We start from the raw sequence: 21,742 nt of genomic DNA, 5'->3' as shown, positions 1-21,742 counted from the left end.
TGGAAAACTACAGGAACAAAAAAAGGCTTGGCAGCTGGAATCATGGTCCATATCACACCAGGAACCCAGCTGACGTGGATGGACCCTGTTACTTGCAATGGTGCTGGCACTGGACCATAGGTGCCATCGTTGGCATCACTGCCACCACAGCCCTTGGAAACTGAATATCGCTTCCCCCCACTGCCAGCATGGATTTGCCACCTTCCTCCTTCCTTGTGTACCAGGCCCAAGTGGTGTCCCTGGTTGGCCAAACTCAGGGGTGTGCCTATGCCTTCAGTGCAAAGGTTGCTGGGAAAGCAAGCCCTGGCTTGGCTCCCATTGTGGGAAGCTCTGCCTCCCGCCAAGACTCACATGGTGGGGAATTTCCCACATGGAACAAGAAGATTCAGGTGCCGGGCAGCCCCTGAAAATTGCAGATCTTCACTAACCCCGCCCCCCCATACACACACAAACACCTAATTATAGGTTACTTCTCTGTTTCTAACCATCGCCACCCTCCCACCACTCCCATACCTGTCACGGGCTTGGTCTAAAATGTGCAGACGATATAGGTGAAAGTGTTTTGTTAATGATTATCCTGACCTGCCTTGGATCTGGTTTGCCTCCTGGCCGTGGGAGGGGTTTATTGCTGTTGTTTTGAACTAAAGATTGTCTCACAGCTGATTGTATCCCTCTGCTTCCGGCTGAGGGGTGAGAGCCATTGTTTCTTTGTGAGGAAGCGTGGAGCATTGCGGTGCTTTCCTTTCCTGAGCAAGTTTTGGCCACGCCGAGGTGTTTCCCCCCCAGGGTCTGCATTCCTGGGCTTCACAGGGTGGTGGTAGCGTGGCCCCACTGTGGTGCTGCTGCTGGCAGAGTGCTTCTGGAAAGTGAGGCGTGCCGCAAGCCCGTTGCTGTCCAGTCCTGTTGCCAAGATGGCGATGCCCGCAAGCGGAAGGCTGGAGCCCTTGCAGGGCCTCCTTTATCCAGCTGTGGGAACCCAGTCCCCACAAGGGCCTGTTTCCCCAGCCGCTCTCCTTCCTGATAATATTCTTTCACTTGCCCTGGCCAGTTCACTGCCACAGATGTGGAGGAACCGGACATCTGCCGCTCAAGGACACAACCGCTGTGGTTCTCCCACGTTGAGCCTCCGGCCCTTCTTGCTGTTCAGCTCTTCCCCCTTCAAGCGCTAACCAGCCTCTGCCTTCCCTCCACTGCCTTCCCAGATCACTTCTCAGCTCAGTGCTGGTGTCCAGGGGGGTCCAAAGAGTTTGGTTCTTTTGTTACCGAGCCCTAAGGGACCGGTGACAAATGGGTCCTTTTGCCCCCAGCCCTCGCGCCAATAGGAAGAGAACGGGTTTGGAATAACAGAGCAGAAACTTGACTCATTATCAGTGAATGGAAGAGGCAGAGCTCCTGCTCTAAAACACCTTCTCCCCGCAGGGAAGGTGAGCAAGGTTCTAATGGGACATGAAGGGGGAGGGGTCTCCCTGTTATGGCTCGGGGCGGGGCCATTTGGGGCATGCGCAGATCTTCCTTTCTTGCACACTGCACCTTGTGCGCATGGCACCCCATTGCCATCTTGGGCTTTTCTGGTTTGGACAGGTTCTGCTGTTTGGCCTTCTGGCAGTGTTCTGCTTTGGTTCCTATAAGCAAGAACAACTTAAAAACAAAGCATTAGACATGGAAAATGTTTTAGGGACTTCCCTGGGTGACACTTTTATTGACACATTTGTTAGCTCCAAGGCTCAGTCATTTAATCCTGCTCCCACCCTTCCACTTGCAGGAATTCCCTAGATGGAAAATGGAAAATGTACAGCTTTGGGGTCACAGAACTGAATTTGCAGCTGGGACCTGCCACACATCTGTGATCTTGGGCAATCATAATCTCTCTAAACCTCAGTGCCCTATTCCAGACAAATGAGGATAATGGTGCCAGTGTGATGCTTAACTGAGCAAATGGGAACCCCGGGCACCTAGGGGATACATAACAAGTTCAGCTGCCACCCTGCCCAGCACTATTCCTATTACCACTGCCTACAGGGAGCCCTGAATTGGGGACACAATCTCCGTGGTAACCAGGAGACTAATAATAGGTTTTTAAATGCCTAAAGTACCTCACTGAGTCTTTCTTTGTGATAGAGTAAAAACTACTGAAAGAACATAGAAACTAGGGGAGGTTTGAAAGGAATGTCAACACGTGTCTGAGGTGCTTTACTTCTGGAGAATACTTGAGAATCTTCCTCTTGGCAGGGCTTTCTAGGGCCCGCGTGCAAATGAGTGGACTGGGCTGCAGTGATTTTAAGATGACCTTCGCCTCCTGGTGTCACTCCTGTGATTAGTTATATGGCCAAAGGGAAATGATCTGGGTGGGCCTAATTTAATCACAGGAGCCTTTTAAAGACAGAGTTCTCTCCAGCTGGTGATAAAAGAGGAAGTCAGAGCGATTCCAAGTGTGAGGAGGATTGACTTCCACGTGCTGTTGTTGCTGGCCTGAAGATGGCATGGCACATGAGGACAACCAGCAAAGAAACCAGCAGGGGACTTCAGGCCTATAGCCCCAAGGAACTGAATTCGGCCAACAATCTCATAAGCTTGAAGGATATTCTTCTCCAGAGTGGTTTTGTGAAACCCTAAGCAGAGACCCATCTGAGCCTGCCTGGACTTCTGATCTAGAAAACTGAAAGATAATAAATGGGTGTTGTGTTAAGTGGCTATGTTTGTGGTAGTTTGTTACAGCAGTAATAGAAAACTAATACAACAAAGCAATAGGGACTGGTGGGGGCTGTGGAATACTGGAGATGCATGTGCCACCTAACTGTGGAAGCCACTATTCAGCTCCAACTGATTGTTGTCATACAAGAGGCTCTGGGGGAGGTAACCCAATGTTTCCGGATCTTTCCATTTTTTAAGAGAGCCCCAAAACTTAGACTGTGTGAAATATCCTGATTCTTTTTTTTTTTTCAATTATTTTATTGAGGTCATGTTGGTTTATAACATTGTGTAGTTTCAGGTGTACATTATTATATATCAGTTTCTGTATGGACTGCATCGTGGTCACCACCAATAGTCCAATTTTTATCCATCGCCATACATATATGCCACTTTACCCCTTTTGCCCACCCCCCACTCCCTTCCCCTCTGGTAACCACTAATCTGTTCTCCTTATCCATGTGTTTGTTTATCTTCCACATATGAGTGAAATCATACGGTGTTTGTCTTTCTCTGTCTGGCTTATTTCGCTTAACATAATACCCTCGAGGTCCATCCATGTTGTTGCAAATGGGATGATTTTGTATTTTTTTATCGCTGAGTAGTATTCCATTGTATATATATACCACATCTTCTTTATCCATTCATTGCTCGAGGGACACTTGGGTTGCTTCCATGTCTTGGCTATTGTGAATAATGCTGCAATGAACATAGGGGTGCATAAATCTCTTTGAATTGTTGAAGAAATATCCTGAATCTTAAAAAACTCATCTGTTGGGTAAATATACCCATGATCCCTTCACTAAACATAATCCCTTTTGAATAGAGAGTTTCCTCCTCTTTTTTTTTTTTTGAGAAGTTGCCTAGTTTAAAGTCTGTTGTCTTCTATATATGCACAGTGAGGATGGTATTTCTCTTTAAAGTGTTGACTTGCAATTGACGATTAGGTACCGAGGTTTTGTGGGGGCTGTGGGAGATAACACGAGGCTCCCACTCTTTTAGATGTGTGATGAGAATTCACATCACACTCCGGAAGAGAAAGTACAGTTTTCTTTGTTTCTCTGCAGCCATCCTGATCACCATTCTAGGCCCATCCTTAGGTGGGTGGGTAGGGACTGGTTACAGTCCAATCCAGTAGTCTCACCTGACCCAATCATTTACATTTTCTTTTAAGCAGCTCAGTCTCTTTAGGTGACTCTGGTGGCCTAATTGTTCAGCATTCTGCCCTTTGCCCCTCCACTCCAGGAGGTAGCTGCTTCTGTGGGGAAAGTGTGGCTAATGTTCCCTAGATCCAGGTTGTATTCCTCGAATCCCGGCTTGTCCAGGGGCCCTCTCACACCTCCCTGCCCCTCACACTTGGGTCTTTATGTGCCAGCTACAGGCAGGGAAGGGCTGCCTCAGGCCACCCACCTGGGAAGCTTGCCACTAGCCTGGAAGGTCTCTGGCTCCTGCATACCTACCTGCTGTTCCCGGATACCTCCCCCCTTGGTCTTCCCTGGGCTAGATGTGGCAAGATTTTCTTTTCTCTCCTGGGGAATGCCCAGGCTGGCAGGAGCTGGCTAGTGACTTCCCAACATCATATCCTCATTCTCAACATGTATAAACCATTGTGATGGAGATGTGTGGGATTTACCAATAAGGAAACCGAAAATGAAAATTGTTTCGGGAGTACCATTCCCCCTTACAGATGTTATGGGCTCGATTAGATGATACTGAGGCACATGAAGCAATCTGAGAAAATTGAACTACTGGTAGGGATTCCTGTGCAAAAGCAGGGCTCAGACCACAGGCCTGAGTAGTGGGGGAGAGTCCATAAAAGGGTTGGTGGGATGGGGCTGGCCTTAAGGGTAGGCTGGATATACACAGAAAAGCACTTGAACATCTAATTCCGTTCAATATCAGGTCCCAGCAGTATTAGCTGTGCTGACTTCCTCTCTTTGGTTGTCCCATTTCAGGGCTCACTGACAGCTTCGGGGGCCTTGACAAAAGGAGCTGAATGTGGGTCACCCTGACCCATTTCCATCTCAAGTTTGAAATTAGAATGGAAACTCAATCAGGTTGCTCTGGGGCTTTTGGTGGTCACCTAGCTGAGCACAAGGCACCCCACCGCCCACCGCCCTGGTTTCTATGCTCACGCACCAGTCAGTCACTTGACTCTCCTCAGGGCCCTCCTGCGGCGCCGTGTGGTGCAGGCATTGCACACCATGCACAGGCATGTGGAGCCAGCCAGAACAGGAGCACGCATTGGGGAGGTGGATGTCGTCTCTGGGTGTTGTATACACTTTAGATATGGGTGCAAAGAGTAACCTAGCCAGCCTTAAGACAAGGGTGTCCAGAAGGCAGGCAGAGTGCAGAGGTTAACCCCAGGCTTGCTATGGAGCCAGGCAATCAGAATTCAACTACTCATTGAATTGTGGAGCTGTGAGCACGTTGCTGACCCTCTCAGAGGCTCAGTTTCCACATCTGTAAGATGGGGACAGTATTAGGACTTGCCTCAGGGGGTTGTGTAGACTGAAAAATGGAAGTGGATGTAAAATGCTCAGCCTCTTCTGGCACAAAGTGAGTGCTCCATACATGGTGGTTGTTGCTGTTTTAAATTATGTCATTATTATTGTGAACGGATCAGATTAGTGGTTTGAGTTGGGAAGTTGTTCATCAGGAACTCTCATGGGGATTGAAGAGGAGGGATTTAAGCTCTCCAGAGGGGTTCTCCTCCCAGTTTATGTGGAGGAAGGGCCAGAGGGCAGAGAGCGGGGTTAGACAAGTTGTCCCTGCTGATGCTGCCACTTGTCTTGCACTTTCTAAGCTGAGAGAAAACACGTGCCTGTGTGTTGGGGGGGCAGGGAGGAGTTATGGAGGGGGGAAATAAAGGAAGAAAGAGACAGAGCTGGACTAAATGGAGTGTTGCAGAGAGTGAAACTGACCAAATGCCGGCATCCCAGGGGACAGAGAAGGAGCAATTAGAACTAGTCCTGTCTGTTCAGACAGGTTAAAACCAGAGGTTTGTCTTTGACCTGCTTTTGTTTCCCCTTCACTCTAAACTCCAGTTCTGTTTGATCTTCTTTGAATCAGAGACTCTTTTAAGACTAACAATCCTCTCCCTCAGAAAATTGAACATCAGGATATATACATGCAATTTTTGTCAACAGTCCAATTTTAGTGGTTTCTCAGATCTCAAGTTCGATACCCTTGTTTTAGACCATTTTCTAAATGGGACCTGAAGCTTCTGAATGAATAGGAAAACTCTTTTTTTTTTTTTGGTGAGGAAGATCAGCCCTGAGCTAACATCCATGCTAATCCTCCTCCTTTTGCTGAGGAAGACCGGCTCTGAGCTAACATCTATTGCCGATCCTCCTCCTTTTTTTCCCCCAAAGCCCCAGTAGATAGTTGTACGTCATAGCTGCACATCCTTCTAGTTGCTGTACGTGGGACGCAGCCTCAGCATGGCCGGAGAGGCGGTACGTTGGTGCGCACCCGGGATCTGAACCCGGGCCACCAGAAGCAGAGCGCGCGCACTTAACCACTAAGCCACGGGGCCGGCCCTGAATAGGAAAACTCTTACACATACCTTAGAATCCTGCTCAAATGTCACCTCTGCAGCAGAGCTTTCTACCACACCCAAATCAGTTGGGCAGCCCCTCCTTCGTGCTCTCATTGTTAATTAATTAATTAATTTCCTCTGTTAGATCCTCTAATCTATGAAATCTCATAATCTATTAGATCCCACAATCACTCATTTCGTGGTTAGTCTCCTCTACTAGACTGTGAGTTCCCGTTCACTTTCCTTACTCATTTTTTGGTCCCAGTGCCTAGCACAGAAATGTTGATGGAACGGAGTATAAAGAGTTCCCTGCTTGAAATGCAGAGAAAGCCCTCTCTACCCTTTTGTGAATAGGAGGAAAAACTAGGAACCTGTATCTGATGGGACTTCCTGTGGGAGCTCTGCCATTCTGCCTGGACAGCTGCTAGCCAGCCTGCAGGACCAGCATCCGTTTTGGCTTCCAGAAGATAAGGGGCTGTCAACACAAGTGGAATAATAGGGAACAAATGGTGGGAAAGGAGCATTCGCCTCATAGATTTCCACCATTGATTAGATAAGGGAGTATGTAATTAGAAATGTGCTGGCAGGGAGGGATGCTTTGAAGTTCCTGGCTGATTATGCTAGGGAACGGCTCTGGTATCTGGGTGCCCATGTGGCAGCCGTACCCCAGGTACTGAGGGATAACCTACCTGATCAAGGGCAGGAAAGGGCAGCTGCTCTGTGGGACAGCAGAGAGCATGTGTTTTTCCCTAGAAGTGTCAATGGGAAGCCCCTTGCCCTGACTCCTGGGGGGCCCATTTGGATGGAGTATCAGCCCCCACAAAAGCTCTGGTCTCTGGAAAAAATATTGGCGGGTCCTCAGCCCTAGCTTGGAGATCTTGAGCTTGGAGGATGTGAGGAGAGCTGCTGCCTGAAGGTGGCTTTAGGTTCTATTGGTTGGAAACTCCTTCCCTGTAGCACTAATTCCTCATGAGGGCTGTGGATATTTTGGCTCAGTTACAGAGAACACACTCAGCAGGCTTTGGATGAAGCCAGTTTTCCATTTCCCCATGAGGGATCCTAGTAGGGCAGTAAAGCTCCTTCTGAAATTACTTGATTTAAAAGCTTCTGACAAACAGCAGGCACGCTGCCTTGCACACTGCACTTTTCACCCTTCAGAAGTTTCCCATCGACCTTATTTTCTCCCCAACTTCAGCTCCGTGACGTAGGTGACAAGGTATTAGTCCCACCATTTTATAGACAGGGAGCTCTCACTTATTTGCTGATGAGGGGTTCTCGTCTTGAAAAATTGAGTTGGTTCCAGCCCAAAGGCCCCCAAAAGACCCAGCCTAAGCTCTTTGTCCTCACGCAAAGGGGTAAAGGGTCTACGTGGAGGCAGGTTATGAAGACTTCCCCAGAATGCCAGGCCTGTCCCCATGTGTTCTCTGCCGCCCACCCTAGTCACACTGTACCGCCTCGACAAATGTGGCAAGATTCCAAGACATCCATTCCTGGGTGCAGCAACAGATGCCTCGGTGGAGCGAGCTGAGCGTCGGGGGGTGGTATAATGGCTCACAGTCCCTGGGGGGAAGCAGCAGGGTGACCACCATCCGCCACAGCCCCTGAGTGCTCAGAATCTCCCACTGTTCTTCCACGTCATTGTGAGCACAAGTGGGCTTTGCTGCAACTTTCTAACTGCTCAGGAAATGTTTGGAGCTTAGCAGAACACAAAACACTTTTTCTCAGACTTAGTATTTTTCCCCACTTTCCATTTTGCACTGCCTGTTTATTTGGAGCAAAATCAAGTCCACATGTTTCAAGTCTGTTGGCTTGATTCTCGGCAGCATGATTTTCTCTAAGATTGTTTGAGGTCCTAAAGTTGGGATCTTTTGCCTTAGAAGGAGGACATCTTGCCACTAGAGAATATGAACCCTAAACCTAAAGGAAGTGTGTTTTGCATAGTGCTCTGACAGATGTGTGGATGCAGGCGGCAGAGATGGCCCTCCCGTCCTTTTGGTAAAGTTGTCCATCCAGGAGTGAGAAAGCACAGACCTCCCTCTTAGGGAGTGACAAAGCACAGACTGTCTCCGCAGAGCAGAGACCAGGGTTGTATTTTTGCCTCAGGGTTCTCCTTAGGAATCAGTCATGGCTGTGTTGGGGGCAAGCTGGTAAGGGGCCTCTGCCTCTCCCTGAACTCTTCAGTTTCTTTCCCTGGTGGAATCTGTTTACTTTCATATCAAAGGAATGTCAGAGCCACATGCTTAGGGAGGGGTACCTCTACTTATTATTTTTTCTCCAGCACAAAATAGAGAGAGAGGGCTTTTTTCTGAAGAGCTCATTCTAGTACTTTCTCTGGAGGTGGCAAGCAAAGCATTGTGCTAAGACACATGAAAATCGTCAAGACACCAAAGACCTGTCGTATTCGTGGAGAGCCAGACCCAAAGCCCAGGCTGACGGGTGATTTGGAAAGCAGGCATCTGTCTGCTTTCTCCGGGAGAAATCCCAGCATATATTCAATGGCATGTGACACACCCAGGATTGTGGGCTGTGTCAACTGTATGCCCAGACAATGCAGCTCCCTTTACATTGAATGTGATTTTAGAGGTGATGGAATGCTCTGTGCCAGACTAATCCCTCTACACACGCACCTACACATACACACACACACACACACACAGGGTCTGAAGAAATTTACAGTCAGAATCGTATTCCTTTAGCCTAAGCCCTTGATTCTTGTTAAACTGCTAAGAACCTTGACATTTCAGGTTCTGGGCATTTTGGTAGTACAGATTTTTGTGGGGAAAAGCTGAGAAGGGGACCTGAGGATCTCGGGGGGATCCCAGAGTAGGCTTTGCAGAAGCCCCACTAAGAGGTAGAGTTGAAGAAAGACTGTCCAGAATAGAGAGAAAACAAACTTTGCTTTACAAATCTGTGAAGGGCTGCTAGCTCTGCATTTGGGGTTCCTTTTAAAACTGGAAGCATTCTTTTGTATTTAATAATATGTCGTAAGGGCTTCAAGAGTTATCTTACAGTTTACAATGGAGATGCCTGTTCCTCAGAACCTGAGGGGACCATGCATGGGCTTGGGATGTGGGTAAGGTTTTGTGTGTATGTGTGTGAATTGCATCTTCTGGAAAGAGTCCATAGCTTTCACCAGAATCATAAAGAGGTCTTGAGGAATTAGAGCAAGAAGACCTCGCGATGTAGCCTGAGCCTCTGAAGCATTCCAAGTTCAGGGTCAGTGGAGCTTTCAGCAGTTCACTGGGGCACAGGAACTGGCACCGGTCCATTAGCTCTGGGATCTGCCTGCCTGCCCTAGACTTTGGAGGCCCTCCTACCATCACGTGAGCACTGTCCTTCAAAGGTCTTCATGTCTCCTTTGTGCTTAAAAAAGAAAAACTATGGGCCGGCTCGGTGGCATAGCAGTTAAGTTCCCATGCTCCGCTTCAATGGCCCCGGGTTCACGGGTTCGGATCCCGGGTGTGGACCTATGCACCACTTATCAAACCATGCTGTGTCGGCGTCTCATATAAAGTAGAGGAAGATGGGCACAGATGTTAGCCCAGAGCCAATCTTCCTTGGCAAAAAAGAGGAGGATTGGCAACAGATGTTAACTCAGAGCTAATCTTCCTCAGAAAAAAAAAAAAGAAAGAAAAACTAATGTTTTCTCTGATTATAAAAGTAGGAACTTAGAAAATACGGAAAAATGTAGTGAAGAAAATAAAAATCAGTCAAATCCTACTAATCAATTAACCACTGTAAATATTTTGAGGTGTCCCCTTCTAGGTTTTTTCTTTCTTTTTTTTTTTTAAGAGAGAGTTGAGATCATAGTATGTCTATGAGTAGAGCCCTTTTCACTTCACATTACATCATAATCATCTTGCTTGCCATTAGAAAGTCTTTATAAACATCATTTTCCATGGCGGCACAATATTCCATTATATGGCTGTACTACAGCTTGCTTACCCGTTCTGCTATTGTTGGGCAGTTGCATTGTTCCCAGTTTTTCACTTTAATAAATAATGCAGTGAGAACCATCTTTGGGCAAGCGGCTGTGCTTACACTTCAGATGATTTCTTTATGATAGATTCCTAGAAGTCTCTTTTGACTTTTGAAGATATTGTGTGTTAAGATGTTACTGAGACCCATCTATAAAGTGCAGACATCGAAAAGGACTGTGGGCAGAGAGCTGGGGCCAGGCAACAATGCTCACTGGGTTCCTGCCACACACACAACATGCCTCTAGATGCTGTGTGCATTAAGGAGATACTTAAGATATTAGAAGATCCAGCCTTTATCCTTGAGGAACTTGTATAGTGTGGAATCACAACATACATAAATAGCCTAAAGGAAGAGGTGCCTGTATCTCAGAACCATGGGGGAGTCATGCATGAGTTTCAGGATGCAATAGAGTTGTGTGTGTATATCCCTATTGCATTTTCTGGAGAGAGAGTCTATAGCTTTCATCAGAATCTTTTCATCTACAGAACTTCAAAGCATCACCCATTCAGTAATTGTCTTGGGTATGTGGAGGAGGAGTGAATTATTTTTCTCAATTTATTTTTTTCTTTTACTATTTTATCTTATAGTTTTTATAATAGAAAAAATAAAATGGCAGTCAGGGCTTCTGGTGTGGGGGACCTTGAGGTAGGGTATGGGAGAGGCCACAGCCTATACCCAACAGGTGTGAGGCAGATTTGGCAGCATTTGTCACCTGTCCCTGCAGTGACCTACCATTCCGTTTATGTGTAAATCTGTTCCTGCCAACATGAGCTGCTGTTACATGAGCCTAATGCCAGCAGGATCATATTATCAGAACATTATGTTAGGCAGGTGCATGGCACCTTTGGTAATACAAACCAATGTTTCCTCATCCCTCTGCTGGCATCTCAGTCCTCACCTGGTTGCTAGGAGTTAAAGGAGCTTCTTACTGATTCAATCATGGTCATCAGGAAAGCCTGCCAGCTCTGCCAATATGGAAAAGGCCAGGATATATGGTCCCTGTGTAGGCTCCAGGCCTTTCACTCAGAGCCAGAATTAAATGTGCTCATGGAAATTGACAACCATTGATTGTAGGTATTTTCTACAATCTGTTCTGACCACATCTATTGTTGGACTAGTTCTTCCAATGGGAAAATGAGAGAGCTATGTGCCAGGCTGTGGCCTTGTCCAGGCGTTTCCACTGGACGGACACCTACAGGTACAGGACTTCCACAGAACCCTATCTTAGCGTACCTTGTTTCAAAAGTTCATAGATTTTGTCAAGTCAGGTGCCGGTAGTCAGGACAACTGGGATGGGTATGTGTGTCTCATCACCCGATTTCCCGGTGGTATCTCCCTCATCTGTGGCTGGAGTGTCCAGTCTGCATTAGAGAGTCTATGAGACCTGCCACAGGCAGCCACGTGCCTTGACTCAGAAGCTTCCCACGTCTATTCACCTAGCATCCTTTACTCTGGCTTGCTAACAAAATCCGCATAATTCTATTTTTTTTTTTCTTTCTTTATTTTTTTGAGTTCCAGTTGGCTGTTTCTCCAAGTTCAGCTGAGTTGTTTTTCTTCCCGGACTCTTGGCTTCTACGGAATAAATTCCTTTCTCATTCCCTCTCACTCTCCTTTTCTTTGATCCTTTGTTTTCTCAAGACCAGAACCACTTAGTCTCCTACAGGGCTTCCATCTACCTGTAATTTATGCACCCATTACAGTCATCACATAAGCCTCATTCTTATTTGGCCTTGGCTCCACTGACCGAAAGCACCAAACCCTGTGATGAGACAGATGGGGGTGGGGCAGGAACCAGCCACTGCCCACCCCTCAGATACAGGGAATATCTGCCCTTCCCATAAGGAGCAGGAAAACGTTAAACAAACACGTATGTGACCACTGCCAGCCCTAATCCATAGTACAAAATAAACAAGCAAGATAACACTCGAAATATAATCCTTTGTTGGTGGTTGTAGGGGAGACAGCTAACAGCTTAGGCCTTTGAAGGATATCAGTGAGAAATTCTTCCTCATACTTAATCACACTTGCTTCGGCCATGACTTAAGCTTATGTATTCTGGTTCTATCCAGATAGAGACACTATTCTCTTCTCCACATATGATATTTTTAATAAAAATTAATTTGACATATAAAACATAAAACATTCCATATGTAAGATAATTTTAATAATTTAATATAAAATAATATATTTTATATGTAAAAAGATTATATTGTATACTTTAACAGAACTATCTTATATAAAATGTAAGGTGTAATATATAATAATATAAAATATAAATATTTAAATATTTTAAATATTAATATTTTACAAGTAAAATATATTTGTATATAAAATGTTATAGATTAACGTAAATAAAATATTAAATGAAGCATTTTATATTGGCAACTATTTTAAAATATTTCTAAAATATAGGCTATGTCAATATATTAAAATAAATCTTAATATTTAAATCAATACCTATGGTTTAATGTTAAAATTAAGTAATTTGACTTAAATATTTAAAATAATGCTGAACTATATGGAATATATTATTTCTGTATAAATAAAAAGTATTGTAAAATATTTTAGATTGCAACAAGGATATGTTATAGGTCTGGTTCCTGTTCTGAGAATTAACGCCTGGGCGCGACAGTGCCCCCTATCGCTCCCTCCACGCCAGCGCCCTGACCTGCTCTGTTTCCTCCCGCCCGCAGGCATCGGCAAGAACGTCATCTGCGACCGCACGGCCACGCCGCTGGACGCCTTCCGCATGATGTCTGCCGCCCACTACTACCCGAAGCTCATGAGCATCATGGGCAACGTGCTGCGCTTCCTGCCGGCCTTCGTGCGCATGAAGCAGCTCATCGAGGAGGGCTACGTGGGCGAGCTGCTGGTGTGCGAGGTGCAGGTGCACAGCGGCAGCCTGCTGGGCAAGAAGTACAACTGGAGCTGTGACGACCTGATGGGCGGCGGCGGCCTGCACTCGGTGGGCACGTACATCATCGACCTGCTCACCTTCCTCACCGGCCAGAAGGCCGTCAAGGTCCACGGGCTGCTCAAGACCTTCGTGAAGCAGACTGACCACATCAAGGGCATCCGCCAGATCACCAGCGACGACTTCTGCACCTTCCAGATGGTGCTGGAGGGCGGGGTGTGCTGCACGGTCACCCTCAACTTCAACGTGCCCGGTGAGTTCAAGCAGGACGTGACCGTGGTGGGCTCGGCTGGGCGCCTGCTGGCGGTCGGCACGGACCTGTACGGGCAGCGCAACAGCGCCCCGGAGCAGGAGCTGCTGCTGCAGGATGCCACGCCCATCAGCAACTCCCTGCTGCCCGAGAAGGCCTTCAGCGACATCCCCTCGCCGTACCTGCGCGGCACCATCAAGATGATGCAGGCCGTGCGCCAGGCCTTCCAGGACCAGGATGACCGGCGCACGTGGGATGGACGGCCGCTCACCATGGCCGCCACCTTTGACGACTGCCTGTACGCCCTGTGCGTGGTGGACACCATCAAGAGGTCCAGCCAGACGGGCGAGTGGCAGAACATTGCCATCATGACGGAGGAGCCGGAGCTGAGCCCCGCCTACCTGATCAGCGAGGCCATGCGGCGGAGCAGGATGTCCCTGTACTGTTAGCATGGACCGGGGACCTAGGGGGACTTAGGCCTTCTGTGTGGGGCGCAGAGAGGGGGAAATGCATGGAACAGAGGTGGCCTAGAGGAGTGTGGGGGTGGGGAAGTGGAGGGGCAGTATGAGGAAATGGTATCTGGGAAGGCGAACCCCAGCCCAGGTGAGGGCCCCCAAACAAGACTGTTGGGGGGCTGAGCTAATAGCCTGGGGGTATTCAGAGGGCCTGCCATTCCTGAGGTCATTCCTGCTGGGCATTTGCGTGAGAGGGAGAAGGTGTAGGTGCCTCTGCTGCCCTTTCCTATGAGAAGCCAGTCGGGGTTGCTTTCCTCTGCACCTCATCCCACTCCCCACATCTTGGCCTCCTTTGCAAGCCAAATGCTCCTGCAAGGTCAAGGCACTGTATCCAATGGCAAGCTAGTTGGTGCCGGCTTCCCTGACACCCACTACTGGCAGGAGAAGGCGCATCTTCACATGTCCACACAAGCCAGTTAGTCCGGGGAGGGGTGGGGGTGCAGTGGGCTAATGTGCAAGTTCAAATTCCAGGAAGCCACTTAAAGTGTTTGAAGGAACGAGTACTCAGTAGCAGAGTGTACAGCTTTCTTGATTGATTGGTCTTCCTCATAGGAAGCAGGAGGGAGTGTCTTCCTAATTGGTTCATTGCCCTTCACCTGGCCTGAGGTGGGGTGAGGAAGTGCCAGGAACAGCAAGCAGAGAAACGGGTTCCCTTAAGCAAAAAGGAGAGAGCAAGAGCACATACTGCATTGAAACAGTATGTGCTGTTGAGGCAGAGAATAAAATACCCCTTTGAATCTGTCAACAATTAAAAACCTGCAAGGAGCCCCGTTATAACACTATTTCCAGCAGAGTGGATTTGAGTGTGAGAGGGATTCAGTACTGAAGTGTTGAGGTTGTCCTTTCACATGGGTCCCTAGGCAGGGCCAAGGAGACAGCAGGAGGTGTGGGTGTGACCAGACACTCAGATGCTGGCCTCAAGGACTGGGGGCAGCTTCGGGCCCCAGGGTTGCAGTGGGAATTCCCCAGCAGAAGGGGAAGGGAGCCAGCCCTGGTCTTGCTTTGGGCTCGAACACCCATCTCTCCTACCATGCTGGAGAAGGGCTTTTAGGAGATGCACCCAGCTTTGGGGATTTAAAAAGGGAAGCCTAGATATAATCATCTTCCCTTTAAAAAAAGTCAAGGCTCTTTTCCTTAGCTTTGACCTTTGCTTTCATGATTCTGACGCTTGAAAATTTTTAAATAAGTATTAACCAAAAGGACAACAGCAACATAATTTTCAGTGTTTCTAAAATGGGGCTTTAGAGTGCTCTGAGGTCTACACTTCATGCAGGGTTGAGAGGCTAATGTTGGAAAAAGCATTCTTCCTCTCCTTGGCCTCCTGTCTCTCCTGTCTTGTCTCGTCACCCTCTGCTTACAGAGCTTTACTGGAGATGGCAGACGGCAGGCTCGGAGCAGGCAGTGTCAAATGTCAAAAGGGACCAACCAGAGTCACACACACACAGAGACATACAAACAAGGGTTTGTGAATGCTCACTACCACCAAATATCACTAAAATCGTTCTAAAAAACTCAGATCTGGTCTTGAAAGAAAGACCAAGTCAAATACATTTTGAAAACAGGGAATCATCCTTTTGTAATCTTTTCTTACTCCTTCACCCCACATAAGACATTTATCGAGGTTGAATGTGGAGACCATGACTTGTAAATCTGCATAGCTTTTGTTCACAGGTCGCAGACATCCAACACTTGTCTTTGGCACACAACTGAGGTTTAGACTTCTTTTCAGATAACTGGCAATAGAACTAGAAGGGACTTTAAGGGGCTGGAGTCCACCCCCAGGCTCTGAGTAGGCAGACTCTGAAAATGAGCAGTACGGTCGTTTGCATCCTCCATTCTCCTCCCAGGGTGAATATACTATGATGCTCAGGCTATGGTGCAGTATGGGCGTGTCCAAACACCACGAGAATGTTGGTCATTTTCTAGCACAGAGGAGTGAGTATTGCCTTCCTGGAAAGAATCACCCTACTTCCTTGGGGCCTGACTGCAATGACTTCCTTCCTAGTCAGCTGAAACTCTCCATGGTGCGCTATGCTCCCTGATCTGTTGAGAGACTTCATGATGAGCATGCCAGCTTTTGTAGTTTTCAGCTCAGAACTAGAAATTTGGTGGAATGGGAGTCTGCCAGTCCCCCTCTGAGCAGAGGGCCATGCCATAGACTCTTTTGGTTCAGGTTCTCCTAAATTGCCCTCTGGATAAATAGCTTGTGGGGAAACTGAGTGGAAATAATTTTTTTTTTCTAGCTAGCCTAAAAGGCTCTGATTAAGGATGAAGGGCAAGGAAACTAGATGACTCTATGGGTCTCATTTTTCTATATCGTTTATAATCTAAGTAGGGATATTCCTGGAGTTTCAATTTATGTTTCTGTACTTACCCAAAATACTTGGGGTTTTTTCCCCCCCAAAGGCCTCTGAGCTCTGTGATAAATATTCAGTGTCTAAAACAGAAATTCTCATTTGAGGCTGGGGTATATAGAAAAAATATATATTCTTTAAAAGAAGCATGAAAAATTTTTATTAAGTATACTCAAATTTTATCTACTGAAATGCATGTAGTAGGTAGATGCAGGAATGAGAGGAGGAAAAGACCTATGTAGTTCATTTTTTAATATAAAAATTACAGTAAATGGGTTTAAGATACTTCTTAAGGGCTCCTTTCATCCCTGTCCTACCACTTGCAAAGACTAGATTGGGCGCCGCAATATGAAGCTGACATCCCAAGCTTTCTACAACATTCTGTAGAAGGACTTGGTTTCAACCTAGCCCCTCTAATAGTGCCCTCGGGGGTGTGGGTACCATTAGCTGACTTTGACCTAGGAAGATGTCCCAGCAGTAATCCAACCCGTTTCTGCTTTGTTCAGTGTGCTCCAAGGATCTGGTGTAATGGAGGCACCACTTTAGGGTCATCACATTTAGTCCCCCTTGCCTGCTTTGTTCCCATCATTGTGTGGATGCCTCTGGTACTGGCAGTTGTGGCTCATGCCACTAGTTGCCTCTGCAGATGTCCCCATTTCCAAATTCTGAGAGAGGGTGTAGGTCAGGGGTTCTTGCTTGGTATCCACAAGTGTTTGGGAATGCTCTGTGCTTATTTGGAAACTTCGGATTCTCAGAATTTTCTTCTAGAGAGAGAGTCCATGACCACTGTCAGCTTCTCTACGACTTCTCCCCTCAATGGGAGAGGTGTTGCAGGGTACCACAGATACTCCTTAGCCCACCTGATAGTAAATACCTCTGTGACAGATGTATCTGCACTCTGGGGTCAGTCTTGACTGATTCAACTCAAGATGAACTTCTCCCAGACCCTTTCTTCATCTGCAGAGCCATCCCAGTACCCTCTGTGCTCCAGTATTTCTTGATTATCCACTGTGTGCATGGTATTTTAAGTACGTTATCTCATTTAATCCATAAAAACAACCCTATAGTATTGGGAATTGTTATTCCCATTTTACTCATGAGAAAATCAAGGCTCTGAGAGGAAGAGTAACTTGGCCAAAGTCATACAACTATTAAGCAAAAGTGAGGTCACCTGAATCCAAAACTTTTCTTCTCCTCCAAGCCATGTTGCCTCCCAAGAGGAAAGATTTGTGCCTTTGCAGTTCTCGCCAGGCAGGAAAGCGCTTCTTGTCAAACGCTGTTGGGGTCTGCTCTCATGCTCTGTGGAGCAACTGTGATTAGAGCTGAATGGGACCTGCATGGGGCTCCACTCTACTGCTGTTGACACCCTCCTGTTGAGCAGGATGCCACATTTGATGTTCTGCCAGAAGGTTCATTACAGAGCTGCAAATAGAAGTAGTCAATTTTTCTTCCCCTTCCAAAATGGAAATATCACTCAGCTTCTTTTAAAATCGACTTCCTAAGTTGATTTTGATTGAAGATGATGCAGCAAACCGCAGAGTTGTGGATTTTCAAAACATCGATGGCCGATTATTATAGATGGCCTTGGACTTTGCTCTTCGTGGTCTGAGTATAACATAGGAAAATGTCTGTTCTCAGGGAGTGGGGCTGTTACAGTTTATTTGTCCGTGACTCAGATTTTAGCTGTGCATTGCATTTGTACCTTTACACTCTCTTAACTCGCTTCATCTTGTCTCATAGCCGCAGCTGTTGAATTTGACCTGTGGTCATGGGGGTAATTTAGCATGGCTAATGATATCCTGGGGAGGAAGTAAATCCAGTGACATCTGAAGGGACTTCAGAGCCCAATACATTCACTTTGTTTATTTTACATCCCCAAAAGGTTATGCGATGGCCAAGGTCACACCGCTTCTTAGTGGTAGAGTCAGGACTAGAAGCCCAGTTTTCTGAGTCGAAGTCACATCCTGCCTCACACAGCATCTTCAGAGCTCTCAGATGGGGAGAGGGAGGCTCAGAGAGGTGAAAAGACTTATCTGAGGATCCATGGCTCGTTGGTGGATGAGTTGCAATTAGAACTCAGACCTGCAACGGGCTGTATTCCCCGAGCTGTTACAGCTGAATCAATTTTTTAGAAACTCAATTATGTCTTGAATGTACTCAGAAAACTGTTTAAAATTTTCCGTTGTGATTGTAATGTGAACAGTTATCCCTAATTTGTACTGTATTTGGCAAGGATGGGGGACATTATTTCAGATGTTCGCCTTCGTGATTTCCTGAGGCCAGCTCTGCTTAATATCGCCCCCACCCCTCTCCTAGATACAGATCTAGGCCTTGACTAGTTTAGGACTCCTGCTCCTCCCACTTCCTACTTTTTTTGGCCATCAGAGCCTGAAGTTTATAGGGCAGGGGCCATGACACTGGGGAGCTCGTTAAAAAGGAAATCAACTCTCAGAGCCCCGCGTCTCAATTCCCTTTTGGGGACAGGGAGGAGGGCAATGAAAGAAAAGCTGTGCACCTCTGCAGCGTGCAGTCTTTACGGGCAGCTTCATGCCTCGCCCAGCTGGCCCCACCCCGGGCAGAGAAGTGGCTCTTCTCTGGGAGGGCTCGAGTTTCAGGGGACAGCCCTGAGTCGACCTCTCAGGACTTCTCACAAAAGGAGTGAAGAGTGAAGACCTCCTGTGCTTCTTTAGGAGGTGATGGGCTCAGTCGTCTCATTGGGGTCTGGTGGTGAAGCCGATACTGCATCTGAGTGACCACATCCATTAGCAGTGGAAGGCGGTGGCCTCCTGACCTTTCTCTTCCCCATGTCACATCCCTATTTGCTGGAGGGCCACCGAAGCATCTGGCTCTGAGTCAGGCTACGACAGTGCTGCACTACTGACTACTCTTGAATCTGTTGCTCCCTTTTCGGTTTACCCCAGCAGTAAGTAGAGTAATAACGAGACCATGTCATATGCAATGGCTCTGTGCTTAGTGCGGCCTCAAAAGCTTGCCCGGGCGGGTGTAGCCAGGGCCTGCAGAATAACCCTGTGTCTTGCTGTCTCTGTCGCTCCTTCCCTGTCCAGGTCTCTGCTGTCCCCTGCAGCCATCACAAGGGCTAAGTTGTTGAATGAGCCCCTTGGTTTCTCCTGATAAATGTGATGACTTATTTGTGATTCTACTCTAATCCCAGGTTAAGAAACAAGAAAAGCAAGCCACCTGACCAGCTCCTTTGCTCCCCTCCTTCTCTTTCAGGCATCCAAATGTCTTTAGTATTCTGCCCTGTGCCTTGCCCAGGGGAGGGAGAAGTTTCTAGCAATTACAGCTTTCTGTGTGCTGCCTGGTGCTTTTACAGTCCTTCATTTTTTTTTTAACCAAAATTGCATTTTTTTGGTTGTCATTGTTGAGTATATATTTATTGTGTTTTACAAACATGAGTATATGTAAGTAAATGTATAAAACCAAACTTATATATAAAAAGTCAAGGCATGTATACTAGATATTTTAAAGAGTTATTTATCAATGGGAAAAGATGTGTGTTATAAAGTCAACAGAGTCTATATTTTATATATAATGTAGATAGCAAAAAATAGCTTATAAATTATAGAAGGTTTTGGTTTTCTTTTTTATTATTAAAGTAAAAAAAAAAAAAAAAAGGACAATGATGCAACTGTTCTTAGTGTTTTAAAAGCCAAACTACTGTGGGAGGCAGCCTTCCCTTCTGGGCCTCGGGCTATGCAGTCTGCGCTCCAGGCCTAGGCACGAATGCTCACTGTTACCTCTGCAACACGCGGAGGGACCCTGGTTAGCATCATTCAGCCAGCTGGCATGTGCCACGTCAAATGTGGCTTCCTGCCGTCCTCCACAATTTGCATTGGTGGGATAAAGGAACGAAAATAGCAAATAAAGATTGAAGAGAAGATACAATTCCAGCTGTTTTCCTGTTTATTAGTCCCAGGTGTTCCAGCTCATGAGTTAGGTACCTGGTCAGTTTGTGGACCTGAAGCAAGAATGGGGGTAGGATTGATGGTGGTGCATCTGGAGTGTGTGAGTGTGTGTGTGTGTGTGTGAAAAGCTAGTCCAGACAACAAGATGACAACATACACTTTAGATTGGGGGAGGAAATTTTAGAATTCTCTATTATTTTAATATCTTAACCTAATACCTCACACCAAGCTCTGAAGGATACTTTCTAGCAGGCTCAGCTGACTGTCTACAAGAGCATCTTTGCTTACTTCATTCTTAGCAGTGTTTAAGGGCAACCATCTTGGACTGAGCTCAGTCTAATTTCAAATTTGCTTGACGTCAGTTCTCTCATGGATGGGCTGGCCTTTCCTTTCCACTCTGCTGTCTTAGAGGACGCACACAGGTAATTCTTTTGGTCCATGCTTTCCCTTCACTTGAAAACAGTTAAGAATTAGCAAGAATGATGCAAAAGCAGGTCTTAATGTTATTGCATTCAGAACACAGCCCGTCCATTAAGACAATAAAGTTGCAGCAAACCCCTGCATTCACATGGATTATTGTGGTGCACACATAACATTCTCATACCTTATGATACTGTAGTAAATCTAAGATCAGTTCTGAAGAAGGCAGTAGGAGAGAGTGCTTTGTCTAAGCTGAAAGCTCCATTTGCCCAAATGTAAAACATGGCTGCAATGGGTCCAGTCCTCTAAGTTTCTTCCAGCATAGTGGCCTGGGAAACAGTCCCTGGTGGAAGACTCCACTCTCCTAAGCATTTATGTGCACTTTCAATCCAGGAGCTAGTTTTTCCTTCAACGATTTGGAATCTCTTTGTGATGCTGGTTTCTCTCCCTTTAGACCCATTTCTTGTTGTGTAAACCAGGGATTATACAGCTTCCTACTAAATCGCAGATATGATCTCATTGCTTTCCTAGGCTCTGGACTATTGTTTAAAAAGAACAGATGCAGGGGCTGGCCCAGTGACACAGCGGTAAAGTATGCGCGCTCTGCATCGTTGGCCCAAGGATTCGCAGGCTTGGATCCCAGGCGCGCACCAACACACGACTTGTCAAGCCATGCTGTGGCGGCGTCCCGTATAAAGTAGAGAAAGATGGGCATGGATGTTAGCTCAGGGCCAATCTTCCTCAGCAAAGAGGAGGATTGGCATCAGATCTTATCTCAGGGCTGATCTTCCTCACACACACAAAAAAAAGAACAGATGCACATTGCAGGTCATTCAAGTTGTTGTTTACTGGTCAAATGAAGAGAAATCTGTTTCTCCTATGCCTCTCTGCCCCACCACTACACACACACACACACACACACAGAACCATTTTCCAGGCTCACCTCCTGCTTCTTTTATCTTGTGCATTTTTACCACCTGTTGTGACAAGTCTGGGTGATACAATTGGAAAAGTAAAATGACTGCTACAATTGTTATGAGAATGAATTACACATATACAAAGTATGCAGAATTTTGTATAGAAATGAAAGAAAATAACTTCACCTCATTTTAAGTAGTAGGCTCCCATTTTATTAACCCACCTTTACCTTAAT

The 21,742-nt window shown here is 46.6% G+C and overlaps 1 protein-coding gene across 2 annotated transcripts in view; it reads left to right on the top strand.

Moving 5' to 3' along the window:
* The window catches only part of GFOD1 (Gfo/Idh/MocA-like oxidoreductase domain containing 1), a 116,902-nt gene extending 97,129 nt beyond the window's left edge, over positions 1-19,773 (top strand). For both annotated transcript variants that reach the window (XM_087438021.1, XM_004432113.3), the window contains exon 2: positions 12,904-19,773. In XM_087438021.1, coding sequence (XP_087294147.1) covers positions 12,904-13,823 — 920 coding nt within the window. In that variant the 3' untranslated portion in view covers positions 13,824-19,773. The remainder of the gene's footprint in view (positions 1-12,903) is intronic.
* The last annotated feature ends 1,969 nt before the right edge of the window (positions 19,774-21,742 follow it).

This window comes from Ceratotherium simum, chromosome 13 (genome assembly GCF_057802395.1).
Source record: "Ceratotherium simum simum isolate JZ-2026a chromosome 13, ASM5780239v1, whole genome shotgun sequence".
In the NCBI taxonomy this organism is placed as follows: Eukaryota; Metazoa; Chordata; class Mammalia; order Perissodactyla; family Rhinocerotidae; genus Ceratotherium; species Ceratotherium simum.
The sequence above is the reverse complement of the archived record's forward strand: the minus strand, read 5'-3'. Positions and strand labels throughout refer to the sequence as shown.